The sequence below is a fragment of the Mauremys reevesii genome, linkage group 7 (genome assembly GCF_016161935.1).
Source record: "Mauremys reevesii isolate NIE-2019 linkage group 7, ASM1616193v1, whole genome shotgun sequence".
NCBI classification, from domain to species: Eukaryota; Metazoa; Chordata; order Testudines; family Geoemydidae; genus Mauremys; species Mauremys reevesii.
Genome location: NC_052629.1, coordinates 102230514 through 102250372, shown reverse-complemented (window position 1 = coordinate 102250372; position 19859 = coordinate 102230514). Strand labels below are relative to the sequence as shown.

Sequence of the window (19859 nt, the reverse complement as noted above, 5' to 3'; positions counted from 1 at the left end):
GGCAGGCCAGAGGCCGGAGAGTAGGCAAAGTTAGGGTTTAAGTCTCACAGAGTCATGTACGGCAGTACAAGTGTGCCAGAGCACCCTGGGATTTAGCCAGCACTCCCCCACACCGAGAGCCACAGCGCAGATGTGTTAGAGACCTGGTAAAGGTCCCCCGCCTTGGGAGCTGTCTCTAGTCAGCACTAGGAGAAAACAGCCAGATGAGCTGGTTTGGCAACCACCGCCCGCAGAGCCAAACACACCTGCCTTGGGAGTGGCAGCTGGGCTCCTCCTTAGGGCCCCACCCAGCCACCGGGGCCAGGCTCCGCCACACCCCAGCACAGGCTCCCCACGCAGCAGCCCTTCCCCTGCCCAGGGTCACCTCCAGCCCCGGCAGGAGGGCGCTCCCAGCACCCTCCCGCACCCCATGGTGGTCTCGGGTGGGTGGCCGGAGGCCTGCGGCAGCCCGGAGGGAGGTCAGACGACAGCCCTGCCCGCTTCTGGCCGGGAACGCCCCGGCTCTAGCCCGCAGCAGGAGCAAGCGGGCGGCCCCAGAGCAGCGCCAGCCGCCGCAGAGGCCAGGGCGAGCCACACCCCCCGCGCCCGTGACCGACCCGCCAGCCCAGCCCGCGGTAGCCACAGTGGCCGGCTTGTCCCCTCGCCACGCTCGGGCGCGCGCCGGTCCCGGGGCGGGGCAGGGCTCCCTCCCCCGCCCGGACTCACCGATGGAGACCAGCTTGATGCTCTCCCGCTCCAGGAACTCGAGCGCCACCGAGACGTTCTCCAGCTGCATCTGGCGGAAGGTGGGGCGCTGGTGGTACTTGCGGTACATGCGCTTCTGGCTCAGCACCTCCAGCAGCGCGATGAGCCGCAGCCCGTCGCTCAGGTCGCTCTGCAGGTTGCCGATGCGCTTGTTCACGCAGCGGAGGTGCTCGTTGCACCAGCGGGTGAACGTGTTCTGCTGGATCCGCTTCCAGGGCGCGTCCTCCGCCAGGTCCTTCTCGGTCACCGGCATGTCTGCCTGCTGCTCCGCCTCGCTGCGGCCCGCGGGCTGCTGCTGCTCGAGCCGCCGAAACTGTAGCGTCTGGCTCCGCGGGCTGCTGCCGCCACCGCTGCTGCTGCTCCAGCCTCTGCTGCGAGCCCCCTGGCCCCGCGCCTGCGCGCTGCTCATGCTGGGGCGGCCGCCCCGCCTTCTCCGGGGGGTGCGCGAGCAGACTCCGCCCGGGCGCGCTCCCTGCTCCTAGGCGGCGGCGAGCTCAGTGCCAAGCGCACGCAAGCAAACCTGCGGGCAAAGGAGCGGTGGTGTTAGCAGCCTTACCCAGGCAGGGTCCGGGCTCGTCACCTGCCACTAGAACTCACCTGTATGTGCTCCTAGCCAGCCTAGGCACCTGCCTACTCCCCGGGCTTTAAATACCGTCCGGGGGCGGCCAGAGGTGAGCACAGCTGTGCCGTGGTCAGAGCACCCAGGCTGTGATTGCAGCCCCTTATCATATCATTAGGAATCAGGGATGGAAAACGCCTCCTACCTCGAGCAGGATCTTTGTCCCCTTCAGCGGCGCGAAGAACTTCTGCTGCTTCGTTACTATCTAGTAGTGAGATGAGAGACCTGCTGTGCTGCTAGTGCCAGGTCTTCTAACTAGCTAGGAGGGAAACGCCCGCACTTTGCATTATTACTTTACTGCATTGTTCTATAAACTCAGCCCCTCCAGGGGTGGTGCAGAATTTTGTGATCTAAAGAGGCGTGGGGAAAGGTTGGGCTTGTAGCTAACGTAGCGGGGATAGCCTGCAAACACTTTGAGGCAGGGACTATACAATGCCAAGGTCAGTGTGGGGAGGGACTCACTTACACATTCTATTCCTCAGTTTCCCCGTGTATTAAATGAGGATTACAGTGCTGTACATCACACGAGTTGTTGGCCTTCATTTGTTAGGGCTGGTCTACATGCGGTTTTTGTACCAGTTTATATCATTTTTCAGTGTAGCCGTCTAATTGTGTGGATGCACTTATACTGGTGTAAATCAAATACGGACAGTTAAATTGGTAAAAGCACAGTGTATAGACGAGCCCTTAATGTTTGTGAAGTGCCTGTCGATCTTTGCATGAGAAGCAGTAAATAAAAACAAAGTAGCATATAGCTGCAAGTTTTGATTACTTGTTTTATGTTCTTAAAAACAGTGACATTCTTTGTTATAAAACATGGTAAAATAACCTAGCCATTAAAATCCAGTAGATGTAATATAAGGAGTATAATACCTTTGTGTACATCCCAGTTGCTGTTTCATTATTTTTAAAGGAGTATCAGTGTTCACAACTGTGACAATAGCTTATAGAACTGATCCTGCAATAAGGTCCATGCATGTGGGTGCACGTGTCCAACTGCACAGAACAAGTTGCAGGATGAGGATTCCAAATCACACATAGTGAGGATTTTGCCACAATTTCAGCCATTGGTGGCCATCCCTCATAGAGCTGTGCCTTTGCAAAACCCCTAGTGTAGACAGGTTTTAAGTGCTGCAAACCATAATTTGCAACAATGCAGTTTACTCCAGTTTCAAGCTTGGGTAAGCTCCACAGGTCAAAATAGAGGCTTTAGCTGTCCACAATAGTGTTTTGTACCAGTGCAGCCATACTAGGGCTGGCCAACAGAGGTGGTCATCCAGGCGAATCCCCAATGCAGACAAGGCCTCTGACTGTAAATTCTTTGGAGCTGGGATTTGTTTTCTTACATATCTGTAAAATGCTATGTACCCCAATGATGCTATTTAAAGAATAGGAGTTATAACTTGGGGCAGGGACCAGCTCCTTTATTATGTTTTTACATGGTGTAGCACTTGGGGGTCCTGATCTCAGCTGGGGCCTCCCAGAGCTACTGTAATAAAAATAATCATTAATAAATAATTTTACTCCTCCAGTGTCAGTAGGACTCAGTACACTCCGAAATAATGGTTGAAACCTTAATTTGTGAAATCCCTATAACTAATCCTGAGTCAGATCATGAATTCTTTCCCCAATAGGCAAATTTCAAACCCTAATAAACAAACTCTGAACCTTAATATAAATATTCAAACTGGATAAAACCAAATCCATAAAGAAAAAAATGTGTGAATACAATAACATTTTAACTGGCATATTAAAAGTCTGCCTGACAGGGCAGATGGTCTTGTGGTTAATACACCAGGGTGGGACTCAGAAGACCAACATTCAATTCCTGCATCTGCCACAGACTTCCTGTGTGATCATGGACGAGTCATGTACGCCCTAATCTCGCAAACGCTTACGCACTGGTGTTTATGTCAATGAGACAGTTCATGTAGTTAAAGCTAAGCAGGCTCAGGGCCTTAATGTCACAAGGGGTATGTCTACACAGCAATTAAACACCCAAGGGTGCCTTGTGTCAGCTGACTCAGACTCATGGGGCTGGGGCTACGGGGCTATAAACCTGCAGTGTAGACGTCTGGGTCTGTTGACCCTGGATATCTACACTGCAGTTTTATAACCGCACAGCCCAAGCCCAAGTTAGCTGACATGGGCCAGTCACAGGTGTTCAACCGCAGTGTAGACATACCCTTGTATCTCAGTTTCTCCATATGTAAAATGGAGATGATGATGATTAATGGCACTTTCTTCCTCCCTAGCCTCTTGGTCTATCTTATCTATTTGGACTGTAAACTCTTTAGAAGAGGGACTGTGTCCTACTGTGTGATTATACAGTGCTTAGCACAATGGAGGCCTGATCTTCATTTGTTACTTCTAGGTGCTACCAGACTACTACTAATATTAATAAATGTTAAAAGGACAGCTAAGATAAGACGGTGATTTTACGGACACCAAATAAGGCTTGAGCTTTCACCCATTTTATCTGACTAATTTATTGGCTTACCACTCCCTTCCACTAAAGCACAACTTGCAATTTGCTACTGACTCATTTGATGACAATGGAGAATCAATAGGACTACCTTATTTGGAGTCATCACATCATCATTTCCCCCAGTTTAGTGGCATTTTTCACTGTAAATATGTGACATTAAAGGGTATAGTCAGCTGTCTATATATGCCTTCTCCCCTAATTAAAAACCCTTACCTACCAAGTATAGTAGTTTGATAACAACAGCCCTGATCCTGCAAATATATACACATCTACTCAACTTTACTAACAGGAGTAGTTCCACTGATTTCAAGTTGAGTACATCTGTACGTGTTTGCAGCATAGGGCCCATTGTTAATATGTTTTATAAGTCTATCAACACGCTATTTTTTTAAAAACACAAACTCATACCTGTTACCTGACTCTGACTTTGAAGATGTAAGAGGAAACAAATCTATTAAAACATCATAAATATAATTTTATAAAACTGGTCCTGCCTCCTGTACAATAAAATTAAATACCAATTCCCAATTATTTCTTTAAAAGTTTTTTTAATGTCAACACCTTTATTTTAATGCAGTGCAAGGTTATTCTGGATTATCTATAGATAAAGCTAAAGGGGTTTTTTTTCCAAACAATATTGTTTCTATGATGTAAACATATCTGCTAGGAAATAGAATTAGACCACTCAAAGCAAAAATAAAAGTGTTATTAACTAAGATTTGAACCCAGTTCTCTTTGGAAAGAGAGTAACATGCATAAACATAAGAACATAGAACATAAGAAAGGCTGTACCGGGTCAGACCAAAGGTCCATCTAGCCCAGTATCTGTCTACCGACAGTGGCCAATGCCAGGTGCCCCTGAGGGAGTGAACCTAACAGGCAATGATCAAATGATCTCTCTCCTGCCATCCATCTCCATCCTCTGACGAACAGAGGCTAGGGACACCATTCTTACCCATCCTGGCTAATAGCCATTTATGGACTTAGCCACCATGAATTTATCCAGTCCCCTTTTAAACATTGTTATAGTCCTAGCCTTCACAACCTCCTCAGGTAAGGAGTTCCACAAGTTGACTGTGCGCTGCGTGAAGAAGAACTTCCTTTTATTTGTTTTAAACCTGCTGCCTATTAATTTCATTTGGTGACCCCTAGTTCTTGTATTATGTGAATAAGTAAAACCACACAGCCTTCTGTTTAAACAGATCTAGATAACAGGTAATCAATATGTAACAGAAATTAAACTGAATTGACTTCAATGAGTCATATTTTGTGGTCTACCACCTATTTCCTTTTTTAAAAAAATATGATTCGCTCAAACACTGACTAAGCACTGAGTAAGAATGTCCAGATTTAGCCTAATATTTACTTAGGCCCAGACAGTGAAGTAAAAACATACACTAAACCATACATCCCTACTTGTGGGAATACCTTCTTTGTTCTATATATTATTACAAGTATATTAATGTATGCACTGAAGAAATACCTTACCTATATATTTGTACTAGTAAATGTGTATTTACGTGACTATATACATACTGTATACACACAGATATTTCAACACTATATTCACAAGTAGATCCTGTTTCTTTTATTTGTTCTACGCGGCAATTATTGAGTTAGGATGTTTCCTCACCTGCCCTTCTACTGCACAATTAGACATCTATGTAGAGGGGAGAACTTCATCACTATTATTTTCTCCTTCAGTAGTTTTTTTTCCATAATTTTTATCACTGTTTGTTTATAACAGTTCAATGAAAGCTTGAAACTGAAATGTGCTCCTTTATTTAAAAACCAGTGTTCTTCCATTGCCATACACACATTGGTTTGTTATTATAGGGCTGCTCAGAGTATTTGGGATCCAAGGTGCTATAACAACACATGAAGTGTAATGTATTGTAATCCTGGGCTACTGACATTTATTTAATGTATGTGTACAAAAAAACAACACTGAATTATGTTTTGAAATAAAATGTGACATACCAGTATTCAGACTGACATGGAATTACTTTGCAACTAGGAATTACAAAACCAAACAGGTACATGAAACTTTGGGTCTGCCAGCCTTGACAATGGGTCTGACCCAGCTTACCTTTGTGGGACTTTTGCCTAAAGTTCCACTGATGGAAAATAACCTCATCACAAATTATGTATGATATACATAGCATGGTGTTAAACATGTCACAAAAACCATGTGTCCTTAAATGTTAATACTGTACTGAACTGGCTAACTGAATCTGGTTGATGGAATCAGAAGTGCTGAAATGTGTGTCACAGAACTTATACTGCTATTCATTAACTGAAATTTTCTCTTAGCTCCTTTGGAAGAGGATGGATTCTTGAAGCAGGAGGATCTGAGTTCTGTCTCTACCACTTGAGCTCTGTGTATATGTAGAGGAAAGTAACAGTTGCCTGCTATTCTTTGTATATCACATCACAGGCAGAAAATGTAAATGTAAAAGATATCTCTAGTATTAACTCATAGAGGGAGTGATTAACTAGTCTGAGTAGGAGTACATGTGGTATGTCTAGGTACATACACCCTGGTGTAAGAATGTATCTCCTCTCAGTAGCAACATGCTGTGAAAAGCCAAGGATATTCTATTTTATCCTTTAGCAAACCCTTTTTCAAACTCAAATCAGACAAAATGGAAATAATACTTACACCCAGAACTACAGAAGTAGAACTTGCTTCTGAATCCCTAGTTCTCTCTCATGACAAAAGCATTAAGCTACTAAAATGAAGTGCTACTTAAGAGTTCTAGCTGAAAATTACATCTTGGAGATATGTGTTGATTAGTATTGGGATCAAATTAGGGATTGGGGTATCATGCAAAGATTGCTATATATAGTCTTCCATTCCCCCCAGAATCCCTGAAATTACCACCGAATTACAAGGTATATGCCTTCTAGAAACAATTATCCAGCTAGAATTCAGCAAAAGGACTTTATGTTACATACTTGTGCTTGTTTTTTCCGAAGACTCGTGTTAGGGCTAGGGAATAGCCGCTCTGAACTCTCATTGTTTCTTTAAGGAGTGGTCTTTTTAAACTTCATTTCCATCAGAGGGAGGGTGTGGAAAAGACACTGTTGCTAACATTCATTGATATTATTAAACTGAGAGCACATGATTGTGGGTGACTAATTCAGTCCAAGTTTTGCTTCATAATAACCAACTTTATCATAGTTTCATGTGATTGTGTTCTTGGATCACTCAGAATCATATATTGCTTATGAAACAGATCCCAGACATCTAGGATACAATCCATACTTTCATTAAAAAACTTTTTTGCATCCTATAGTAACTGCTTGCCTTGACTTTAGAAGAGGAAAGAATGAAAATATCAAATGTCAATCGATCATATGCAGAGTTTTGGGACAGTGGGTGCTGCTTATACCTAAATATAGTGGATTTAGTTTCAGTTGATGGAAAGATTTCTCTCTTTTTTTTTACACGGTTGCAGTACCACTTGCCTGCTATTCTTTGTATATCACATCACAGGCAGAAAATGTAAATGTAAAAGATATCTCTAGTATTAACTCAAGAGGGAGTGATTAACTAGTTTCACAGGAGTATATGTGGTATGGCTAGGTACATACATTCTTAAACTAGGGTGTATCTCCTCTCAGTAGCAATACGCTGAGAAAGCCAACAATATTCTACTTTATCCTTTAGAAAACCCTCTTTCAAACACAACATACCATGAGGGTTTCATACCTCCGTGTTGTAGAGCAGTGGATCTCAACCTTTGCAGACTAGTGTACCCCTTTGTCTTGCGTACCCCAAGTCTCACCTCACTTAAAAATTACTTGCTTACAAAATCAGACATAACAATACAAAAGTGCCACAGCACAGTTACTGAGAAATTGCTGATGTTCTAATTTTGTCTGTATGAAATTTTAGTTTGTACTGACTTCACTAGTGCTTTTTATGTAATGTGTTATAAAACAAGGCCAATATCTTGATGAGTTGATGTACCTCCCTGGAAGATGTCTGCGTACCCCTGGGGTACACGTACACCTGGTTGAGAACCACTATTGTAGAGGCTTCGGAATTGTCAGGGCAATGACTCTGAAACAAAGAGGAAAGGAACAAGGAACACCCAGCTCTCTTTGGAAAATTAGCAGTGGACTTATAATATTTATAAGACTTCAGCATGTACTAGGCTTATACAAACGTACTGTGTTGTATGATACAACCAAAACACATGTACAACAAATGCCACAAAATCAAATTTAGCATTTAACACATTCAAAGCACTACACAAACTGTGATGAAGTGGCCCTTAAGCATCCTCTTCCACAACTTTGTACTCACAGGTCACTATGATTCACCCGTGCCCTGCACCAACTGAAGCAAAAGGAAAGGCAGCTAATTGGCATGAATCTGATTGATTGCATCATAAAGAATTTTTGAGCTCTTATGCAGTGGCTAGACAGGAGGCAAAGACGTTCTTTGCCTCTACAATAGCAGCTGCAAAACTTTGAGCAGATCTGTTTTGAGTTGCGGACAGTCTGGTTAATCCAGCTTCTTTGGCTTCTGTGACCTTTACCCAGTGTCAGGTTGAGACAGCAGCATGGGTGGGAGTGAGCTGGTTGAGAGGGGCAATCCAGATAAGATGGAGGTGATGTCTGTAGTTTGGAAGAAACAACCAGAAGCTATTGTGGCACTTGTGGTGGCCGTTTGTACTTCCATTCATAATTTGGGAGCAGCCCAGTTAGACCAACATCTGCTTTAAGATGATAAAGTAGCAGCTGTGCCCAGTGTGGTTTTTTTCATCTATTCTTGGTCAGAAGAGTACAGCCTTTTCTTTCATATGCAGAGGTCTTGTTCTCTCTCCACTTCAAGATTAGCCTACTGCAATGTGATCTACATCTTACATGTATCCAGAAGCTGAAATTAGCAAAGAATGTAGCTGCCCATTTGCAGAGCAGAATGTTTTGCAGTGAACCTGTGTTGCTGTTATTGCTTTGGTATCTGCACTGGTTCCAGATTGGCTTTCAGGTGGAATTTAAGGGGTTTGTTTACCAGAAAAGTGTAAATGGCATGGGAGGGACCTGCCTACTTGTGAGACAACTCCCTCTGTCTGCCATCATACCATAGTTGTGATCAGTGGAGGCACTAGCATTGTGATAGGAGCTGCTGGCAGGACATTCACCATGAGATCCTCTCAATTTTAGAATTCACTCCACTTCTTGATCCAAAATAGCATGAATTTGTTGCTGTTCAGAACATGCTGCAAGACCCATCCGTTTTCCTGGGCTCTTGGAGAGGAGGGCAGTAAAGAGGGAATTGGGGAGGGTCTCAAGAGGAATGGCGTTTACTGGGGTACAGCTGATTGGGGTGTGCTTTTAAGGGATGGCAGAGGACTCATAACTTAACGTAGACACTTTTTTGTTTCAGAAATCAAAATAAATAAATGCTCTTTTCCATGCATAGAGGGTATCTGGTAGTTCAGACATATAGGCCATGAGCCTGCAGTCTGTTGTCAGGCAAAACCCCCATTGAGAACTGACTACAAATGCCACTGTGGGTATGGCCATGTGGGGGGTTATATGAAATGTAATTTCATAAAATAAAAATTTAAAAATATTAATTTAAATATAATTAGAGTAAATACAGTGATTTTGAGATGTTAATTCAGGGTCTGACATCAAGACCTGAGAAGCCAGGGCCATGCAGAAAATCATCACGTTGTACGCCTACTCATGACTGCACATTCAAATCAGTTATTTGTGTGCGCTGTTTTCATTAGACATCGCAGTAGCTAGTTGCATACGCACCACCAGCTTGCATGTGCAGTCACAGTAACTGCTGGTAGTTTAGGAATACAGTGGCTCATCCATTTTTGCCTGTGACCTTGGGCTTCTCTAGGTTTTGAAATTCAGTCCTTCAGAAGTGTCTGTGTTTAAATGACATTTTCAGAACAAAATATATTACTTCTGCTGGGCCATGTGGATCTCTGGGACAAAAATGAAGTGTTAGAGTACAAAGAGCTGGCCAAGCTCCTCCTCTGGACAGCTGGATGAACCGTACAAGAGAATGTCTTCCAGTTGCACAGATCATACATTTTTAAAACAAAAACCAGAGGACTTCTATGTGAAATAAACAAAAGCGCTGACATGTCGGCAACAAGAGGGAAAGAATATTAGGCTGTCTTGGCTGCTCATGCTTTAGAATGCAGATTTCTGTTTCGAGGAGAATGCAGATGGATGGAATGATTGAATGTAAGAGTAGTCATGCTATTTAGTATGAAAGGCATGACACAGCTGACTGTTCATAACTATCACTTCCATTGTATTGCTCTCATGGTGGTTGAATAAATAAAAATGATCATTTGAAATGCATTTGCCATCTTGTAACACAAAAGGAGCCAAATCTCTTATGTTTTAGCTTTCTCACAAAACAAACTTTTCCCAGATGGAAAACTTGCAAGAGAAGTCAAAGTCTCATAGCTCATTTTTAAAGACATTGTATGGACCTCCGGGATGGCTGATAAACCTTGGCTGTAGCATCAAAAACATAATTCTAAAATACGGTTCCAGGGCTCAGTCCTGAAATGTGCTGAGCCCTCTGCTCTTGACTCCACCAGCCACTTAAAAATATGTACCTTTAGGTACACAAGTAGTTGGGCAGCTTGGGAGGTCTTATGCTCATCTTGGTGGCATTTCTCTGTTTGGTATTATTGGTTGATGATAGCCATTAACACATTCCAGCATAACGCCCCACCCTCCACCCCCAGCCCAGTCCCATTCTTTGTCCTCACATAGCTTAAAAATGCTGACATCATGAGAAAGAAAGAAAACGGAGATGGGACAATAGGGATTCACACACACAGTCCCTGGCAGAAGGGGAGAGAATGGGAGACGATCATGTGTGGGGAATTGGGGGAAAAGAGGGGACCCTGATTTAGAATGGAAGAGGGAAATGGGGAAGGGGATCTTGGGGTTACATACAGCCCCTGGAATGAGGTGGTGAGAATAGATGACCGTGGGATGGGACAAAAGTGGAAAGAGGGAATACACAAAGCCGCTGGCATGGGGGAGACGAGAATAACAGGGGGCACATGGAGTACTTGACATAGGGGAAAAGGGGATAATGGAGTGAGGGACACAAAGTCCCTGACATGAGCGGGGGAGTTGGAGGGAGTCCCTGAAATAGAGGGACATGGAAGAGTGGCACACATAGAGCTGGTGGGTGGGGGGACTGAAGAATGCAAGGAGTCCCCAGTATGTGCAACGTGTTCGGCCTACGGAAGCAATGACACGTGCGACCCTCCAGGCCCACTGAAGTCAATGGGACTACTCAATGCTTACAGTTAAGCACATGTTTAAGTGCTTTGCTGGACGGGGTCCAGAGTGCTCAGCACCTTATAGTATCAAACACTCAGGGTCCAATACACATTTACACATAGTCTGCTAAGGGCAGTTGTGCCCAACAGAATGAATGCAGGTGATGGCATCACTTAGCAAAGTTCCCAAATCTGTCTCAGTCCTATGAATCCATGAATCTCAGGAGTGGCCCCATGGCTGGCACCAGGTAGGGTCAGGGCATGAACTCCTTTGCACATTGAGAACGTGGCATGCTGTGTCATTCTGTCCATCCTGATGACATGGGCAAAGAGCAGTAACAGTGCTTTCGGATATGATGAGCAACTGCAGGGAAGCCAGATCTTTGCGAGATTGTGACATTTTGCACAAAATCAAATCATTTTATACTCAGGATTTGGTTCTGACAGTGCGCACGGGTGGAACACATCTCTAGCTGCTCCAGGTCTGCCTGTGGGAAGGTCCAGGTTTCTGACCCATCTAACAATACAGGTAGTACATAGGTTTGATTGATTCTGAACTTAGTCTCAGAACAACAACATTTTTGCATCCATAAGTGAAACATGGACTTCATGCAGGAGGCAGCAAAACCTTTTTGCTGAAGAACATCCAGTTTGGTACAATCATTCAAACTCTGTTTGCAGCCTAGGTGGATGAACTTGTCAAAACTCTCCACGGTACTCGATTCCACCTGCACCATGCTTCTGGTGGCCCAGCTCCACAGTTCTGGACCTTGGTCTTCTGTGATGAGATAGTCAGCCCTATAGTGCTGGCCGCATCTTGGATACCTTGGAGGGGGGGCTGGAATTCTCTGACTTGTCTACAAGTGAGTGTCATTGCTCTGGATGACAATGGCTGTTAAGGAACAGCTTGCATCCTACCAAGCAGAATGTGATTGAAGACCTTCCAGGGACTGATAACAATAAGATTGGTCAATAGTTGCCACAGTCAGTGTGAGGTCCCTTTTCCTTGTTCAGGGACAATATGATACTATCTTTCCATTCTGCTAGTACTTTGCCACACTTTTAAGAAGAATTGATGCAGGCCGATGCTCACTGGTTTCAAAGCACCTTTGAGCATCTCAGGTGGAATACTATCAGGTCCAGCGGCTTGTCCATTCCATAACTTTTGGATGCCCTTTGTACTTCCTCGAGTGATGGAGGATCAATGGTCATCCCCAGTCCTACAGTCTGTGTGAAGTCAATGAGATTTGGTTGCGCATGGACTGCTGGGTAAGCCTATCATAGGGTGTGCCTGCCCAGTAGGGTAGGAAGTTAGTATGGCTCAGTATGTACTCTCTACCACAGTTTCCCTTCTCAAGAAGCCAGTAACTTCACTTCAGGCTGATGCTTGACTTAGTAATACCCTCCTGGGGGCTTGTTTATGACAAAAACCTCATCGATGATAAAAAGTCCCAAACAAACATTGCTTCAGGCTTTCAAGGTTCCTCTGAAGCCTGCCCTCTAAGCTCAGTTCCTGGTCCCCTCAGGGTTAACTCTCTGTCTTTGTCTGTCTGTCCTGATGGTCGGAGCCCTAGCCCTCCTCCTGGAGCTGGGTAGTTCAAGCAGTTATTATCCCTCTCCTTACCACCAATCCCCAGCTTGCCTTCTAGAGCTGGGTTGTAATTTATTTACTTCATCTGGCCCTAGTTAGTCCTTAAGGTCAGAGGGTTTGGCAGCCTTCTCCTAATGGTGTCTGCCCCCTGCTAATTCAAGGGCCTACAGACACCTTGTTACTTCCTTCGGCATCTACAGGCATCTGCCCTGCAATGCTGAGGGAAGAGGAGGCAGCATTTATGCTGGTCCCCTTCTCCCAGCTCATCCTCAATTGGTTGGGTGAGAAGGGAGCTTTGCCCTGCTCTCTTTGCAAGGCTCCTGACCTCAGGCCCTTAAAGAAACAGTAACAGGGTTTCCTCCCCAAACACTTCTACTCCAGGGACTGGTTCCTCTCTCCCAATATCATCCAGGCCCTTGTATCTATAATCGGACTTTTCAATTCTGACAGAGCTATGCCAGGTGGTGGGGTGGACTGACCAGTAAGGGGCAGGCTACCCTGTCACAAAGCCCTAAAGGGATTAATTTTCCTCTCTATGTGTTTCCCAGAGAGTGGGCACACACAATAAGAGAGGAGTTACGCAGGTCTAGTGAATTAGGCACCAGACTGGGAATCAGGAGACCTTGGTTCTGTTCTTGGCTCAGCCATTGTCTTACAATGTGACACTGAGAAAGTGACTCAACTGACTTGTCCCTCTGTTTACCAATCTATGAAATGGGGCTAATAATGCTTACCTACCTTTGTGAGGTTTTATGGGTCTATATAAGGTAAAAGAAGCCAACACAGGAGTTATTGGCAAGGTGAGATGGGAAGCAGATGCTAGATTTGCTAGATTAGATCAGCGTGTGCCTCCCATAGAGCTGAAACAATTTAGGATAATCCGGAGAATAACCCATGACATATGTTGTCTGATTTACACAGGCAAAAATAAAAAATAGTCCTATTTCAATCGGCTCCAAAGTGAATTCAACTCAGCAGTGCAGATTAATTGACAGAGAGTTTCACATTCACCATCTGGTACCTTGCTCCCCATTAGGAACACTGTCTTCATAAATAATATGTACTATATATTTCCTGCGGGTAAAAACACTGGCAGGAGTCATGCTGTGAAAAGAAGAAAAATGCCCCCCAGTAGGATGCACCTCTTATAATTCAGAGACATTAAGAGCAAAATTTAACTCCTGCATAAAGTCTGTCCATCACTTAATACCCTATTTTGAGGGCTTCAGTAAGACTTAAGTCTTGGGCTGACCCTTTGTACAGGGGTGAATGAAGTTCATTCTGAATGCACAGCCAGAAGTACACACTAGGAATACAGGGAATGCTCATAACGCGTATATACCTTTAAAGCTGACGGAGGGCAATCATGTGGTCAGCCTTAGAGAGCCTTAGAGGAGTGCACTCGGGGTTGTCCTCTCCCTATGCCTCGCCTTCCACAAACAGGCCAGGACTAGTGTGTGACTTGGCACATCTCACTAGACTGATTGGGCTCGATTCGGATCTCTCTTGCTGCGGCCAGATTTTCAAAAGAGCTCAGCAGGCAGCAGCTGCCATTCAGAACAATAGAGAATTCCCCTGCGATGAACCGGGAGCTATCTGTATTATTGTGATGAATGTAAGGGGGACTCAATTTCCCTATTTAATTTTGTACTGTTGCCTGCCTCAGGGCATAGAATTGAATCAAAGGAGGCTGTAAAGGGGGTGTTAAAGAACAAAGCAGGAAAGATTAGACAATGATACAGATAAGACAGTCTCAGCTGCACAACTTGAAAGCAGCTAAAATAACAATAGCTGGGCTAACAAGGGGGAAAGAAACTACCTGTATGGCTCCATCCAGGCTAGAATGGGTTACTCTTCCCAAAGCTAAGCCTGGGATCAGAGAAGTTCAAAAAACACAAAGACCCTAGAAAAGGGAGGTGGGTTGGGTGAGCCAGGAGGCTACCAAGGGTGTGTCAGTGTGCAAAGCTGACAGGCTGATTTAGGGTTGCCAGGCGTCCAATTTTCGACTGGAATGCCCAGTTGAAAAGGAACCCTGGCGGCTCCAATCAGCACCACTGTCTGGGCCACTAAAAGTCTGGTCAGTGGCACAGCGGGGCTAAGGCAGGCTCCCGGGCTCTACGCAGCTCCCAGAAGTAGCTGACATGTCTGGCTCCTATATGCAGGGGCGGCTACGGGGGCTCCGCGCACTGCCCCTGCCCTGAGTGCCGGCTCTGCAGCTCTCATTGGCCATGAAGGGGCAGCGCCTGCGGGTGTGGGCAGCACACAGAGCCCCCTGGCCCCTCCGCCTAGGAGCTGAACATGCCAGCCCCCTCTGGAAGCTGCCTGAGGTAAACACTGCCCAGCCTGAGCCCGCACCCTCACCCCCTGCCCTGGGTCAGAACCCCCTCCCACACCCTAACTGCCTCCCAGAGCTCACACACCTCACCCCCTCCCACACCCCAACACCCTGCCCCGGCCCTGAGCCCCTTCTTGAACCCCAAACCCCTCATCCCTGGCCTCACCCCAGAGCCCGCACCCCCAGCTGGAGCCCTCACCCTCTCCCAACCCCCAGCCTGGAGCCCCATCCTGCACCCTGAAGCCCTAATTTCTAGCCCCACTTGGAGTCCACCCCCACCCCCCAGCCAGAGCCCTCACCCACTCCCACCCCCCACCCCCCGGCCCCCCCCAGGGAAAGTGAGTGAGCGTAGAGGAGAGCAAGCGACAGAGGGAGGGGGATGGAGTGAGTGGGGGTGAAGATTTGGAGAAGGGGTGGGGCAGGGACGGTGTCTCGGGGCAAGGGCGGGGCAAGTTTTGTGCGATTAGAAAGTTGGCAGCCCTAGGAGGCCTTTTACTGTTATGCTTTGTGCATTTGAGGAATGAATAAATGATGCTTTGTTTGGAAGAACCTGGCTCTGCGGCACTGCAAATATATGCGGTCACCAGCTCCCAAAGGGAAACTCCTGCACGGTCCAAACCACAACTGGACCTGGTGAAGTAGTCATGGCTGGTGCCTGGCATTGTAACCAGGCCTGGTCTGAGCACGGGTGAATTGCAGAATTCCACCCCAGTTACAATTTGATAAGTACTAGCGAGGGCCAGGGACACAGACAAAGGACTACATTTAGCCCTATGTTACACCAGGTATGTCCCGTGACCCAGGCATGTACAAGAAAGGGGGAAATGGTCAATCTTTTGGAACAGGAACAAAAACCAGCCCCAACCAGGAGTGTCAAGTCTAAAGACAAGGCCCTCCAGCTGTAGTGAATCATCAGGAGTGAACAGAATAAAAACAGGGCAAGTCTCAGGAGCAGCTGCCCTAACCACAGAGATATATCTATCCCTGGAAGAAGCTGGGCAAACAGGTTTAAGACTACAGCTGGCTGGTAGGACAATGGACTTCTGTGGAAAAAGGGAAGCCTCATTTTGTGAATGTGAGTCTCTGTCCAGGTCTCCCTGAAGGATGGGAAGGACTAGATAATTCTCGTTCTCCTTCTCTTACTCCCATCTCCAGAAAACCCAGCTGAGGCAATGTTTCTGTTAAGTCACTTGCTTTTTATCTGGAAGTAAGAGTGTTTTCCCAACATCGCTTGGGGATGGGTCCTTTGTGGCCCACTACTGACATGACACCAAGGCACAGACAGCCTGGCTACAAGAGGATTACCCAGAAGTGATTGTAGCCTATTCTGCTAGAAGTCTGCGGCTGGCCAACTCAGCCCCAAAAGAGTGGGGTGCAGGCTGGGAAAAGAGGGTGCCCTGGGCAGGGATGTACTGACCCAGTGCATTTCCTGGGCAGTCTCTACTATTGGGACACTCAGGGCAGCAGCAGCTTAAAGCTGTCCAGGGCCGCCCAGAGGATTCAGGGGGTCTAGGGTCTTTGGCGGCGGGGGGTCCTTCCGCTCCGGACCCACCACCGAAGGGCCCCGAAGACCCGCAGCTGGGGGCCCCTGCCGCTGAATTGCTGCCGAAGACCCAGCACTTCAGCGGCGGGTCCTGGGGCAGAAGAACCCCCTGCTGCGGGTCTTTGGGGCACTTCAGTGGCGGGTCCCGGAGCGGAAGGACCCCCCGCCGTCAAATTGCCACCGAAGACCCGGAGCGGAAGAAGCTCTGGGGGCCTGGGCCCCGCGAGAGTTTTCTGGGCCCCCCGGAGCAAGTGAAGGACTCCGCTCCAGGGCCCCCGAAAAACTCTCGTGGGGGCCCCTGTGGGGCCCAGGGCCTGGGGCAAATTACCCCACTTGCCCCCCCACTCTGGGCGACCCTGAAGCTGCCCTCCTCTGGCAGAATCCTCAAGCTAATTACTTTACAGTGGCAAGTTTCCAGCAGCAGAATGTGGTGTATAGGTGTCTACAAACTGCTGAAATGCAACTGTGAAATGCATCAAATTCCATCATTGGTGCTCTAAATTAAAGGTTTCAGGGCAGGTGGAGCAGTGTTTGAGGTAGCTCCCACCTGCCCCAGAGGCACATTCCTTGCCATCTGCCAACTCCTAGAAACAACAGTTTGTACCCAAATATGTTAGTTACTAGCTTAGAGAATAAAGGGATATTCAAAGTAAGCACTTCCACTAACAGCTTGATTGAGTGCACAGTTTGCTTCTTTACAGTTCGTATGGGGCATACACTGCCAATTAGAATGGCTAAAAGCAATAACTAAATAATAGGGTTTCTTTGCTATTAGTAACTGTTCTAACAGGGCTGATGGTTATCAGGAAGCACCAAGCCTCCACCACCAAACTTCAAAAGAAAAAAAACCCTGCCCACTCATACTTGGGTAAACAAACAAGAAAAATGACTGCACAGACAGGCCTTGATTCTATTTCCACTATTCTGCCACTGACTTAAATGGAAAAAGGAGCAGGCTCTTCAATTGTATACAAGAATTGTATTGAATTTATGCTAACAAAAATCTATATTAATCCAAGATAAGAAGCTAAAAGCAGAGGTGCAAGTATTTTACAATGCTGCCACCTACTGCCAACAAATAAGACCAACAAGGCCACCGTTAGATTGTAAATTCCTGAGATTAAACTCCTGGCCTGCTTCTCCAGTGCTTTCCGCCTATGTACTCATTTGCACCTGTACAGAGTGGGCATACTATTCATTTGCTCTTACTCAGTTTGCAGAGGTTTGCAAGGGCTAATGGGTACCTTTTTCTGTCTCCACTTAGTCTGATTAAAATTCTGCATATACAGGGGAGGGTTTAGCAATACAGAATGCAAAAATTGTGAATTTGGGTGTCTTCATGCTAGTTTAAAAATACTCAGCCCCTGGCAAACTCAGTACCTGATTCTGATCATGCTTACCTTTGTGACAATAGGAGTCACTCCACTGAAGATAATGGAATTACCATAATGTAAAATCCGCTGAAGTGTAACTAGGCGCAAGCCCTAACACACCAACAGCAATTTCAGAAAAATAAAACATCTCTTAAAACTGCTGCAAGAAAGAGCTTACTTCCTCTCTTTATTAGTTGAAAGCTTAGTGCTGATCAACATAATCTGCTTTAATCTAAGGTACGAAGGCAGGAAAGTGAATGTGGTGCTGCTGCAGATTGGGGGATATTTTCTAATGCTATAGGAATGTAGTTGTGTCATGGTAAGTAACCCACACGCCCTGTAATTGCCTCATTGCTATTCTGAGATGAGAAAGCACAACAATGTTCTCGATAAATGGTGAGAAGTATTGTTACAGCTGAAATTAAGGCACAAAATACTGCTGATAGGACTCATTACCGGGAAAATCTGCAAGCCATAACAATAGACTATTGAGACTAAAGTTGTTATGACATTTCACATGACAGAATGAAGGGCATGGGAACCTGCTTCACTGGTAGGAGTTGTTGTGAAGTTTAGGGTAAAGTTTTAAAAAGTCTAACTTTAGTACTTGAGCTCAGTCAGGAACACAGGCCAAATACTGGCAGGTCTACATGCACAGTTGCCATTGACTTCACTGGGAGTCCTGCACCTGTATGCAAAGGTAAAAATTGCCCTGACTCCATAGCAACCCATCACACTGGTTTTTTTATGTACACCGTTATAAACTCTTGCTTCCCACCATTTTTCTTTCTCTTACCAACAGGGGAGTTTTGTTATCAGCAGAAAGAAGATGAAGCACCTTTTACTAGTGCTACTTCTCCTCTTACGGATTTTTTGAAAATGTTGCTTTCCTGTCTCAGAGTAGAAGAATGCTGCATTCATTATAGTTCATAGAAAGTATTGCATGTTACTGAGATCCATATGTACTCTTGAAAAGAGAGAAATGAGGCCAAGTTACTCTTGACAGGGCTGAGTAAACATTTCTCTTTAACACCCCATATCTTGTGTATAACGGTGCATATTGTACATGGGCACAACTATAGAATGGAAGGAAACCAGCACAAAGCCAGAAAAACCCAGCTATAAACCTGATTTTAAAAACAAATAACTAACCATTTCCATGCGTTTCATTTAGAGCTTTAAAATACGCATTTTTCATCCGATAGTCTAAAATATGTCATGCATTAAGAGTCAGATTCCAACCCAGTGAATGAGTCATCACCCAGTGGATGAAATCCCATATCTTCATGGTCACTCATAAATAAAACAAACTAAACTTTATAGTAAACCATAAGTAAACAATAAAATATATTAAAATGGGAAAATCAGAATCAGCTGTGGCCAGCCATGTTTAAGAACAAGGGCATTGTACGCACGCAAGAATGAAAAGTGAATGTGATACCATCACCATTCAGCCTTTAGCTAATGAATTTTGGATTTCAATTCTACTGAGGTTTCTTATAACATTGGGTGGGGCTAATGGTCATACATGAGAAACCACTGCAGATGTCTATATATGTCTATTAACAAAATATTACCCTAACCCCACAACCTCTTCAATTAGTCTAATTCATCCACCGGTCCCCTTATCTGAGACAGCCGTTTGGAAGCAGTTCTCATCTCTTGTCTTCCTACTACAGACCAATATCTCCAGCTGTTGACAATGCTACAGGGGTATCATTTGCTCTCATGACCTGTTACTGGGTCTCAAAGTTAACTGCAGTCTTTATTGTTAATAAGCAGTTAGAGTGCCCAGATAAGCAGCATTTTGGGAGTATCATTCCTTTACTCTCCAGCAGTACTTACAAAAGCATTTGGGGGTCTGGTGGCTCATATAA

At 45.6% G+C, this 19859-nt stretch overlaps 1 protein-coding gene across 4 annotated transcripts in view; it reads right to left on the bottom strand.

Annotated features, from left to right (window-relative positions):
* The window catches only part of FLNB (filamin B), a 111361-nt gene extending 109889 nt beyond the window's left edge, over positions 1 to 1472 (bottom strand). For all 4 annotated transcript variants that reach the window (XM_039546615.1, XM_039546617.1, XM_039546618.1 and 1 more), the window contains exons 1-2: positions 1342 to 1472; positions 706 to 1264 (exon numbers count right to left, since the gene is read on the bottom strand). In XM_039546615.1, the coding sequence (XP_039402549.1) occupies positions 706 to 1153 (448 nt within the window). In that variant the 5' untranslated portion in view covers positions 1154 to 1264; positions 1342 to 1472. The remainder of the gene's footprint in view (positions 1 to 705; positions 1265 to 1341) is intronic.
* Between the last annotated feature and the right edge of the window lie 18387 nt (positions 1473 to 19859).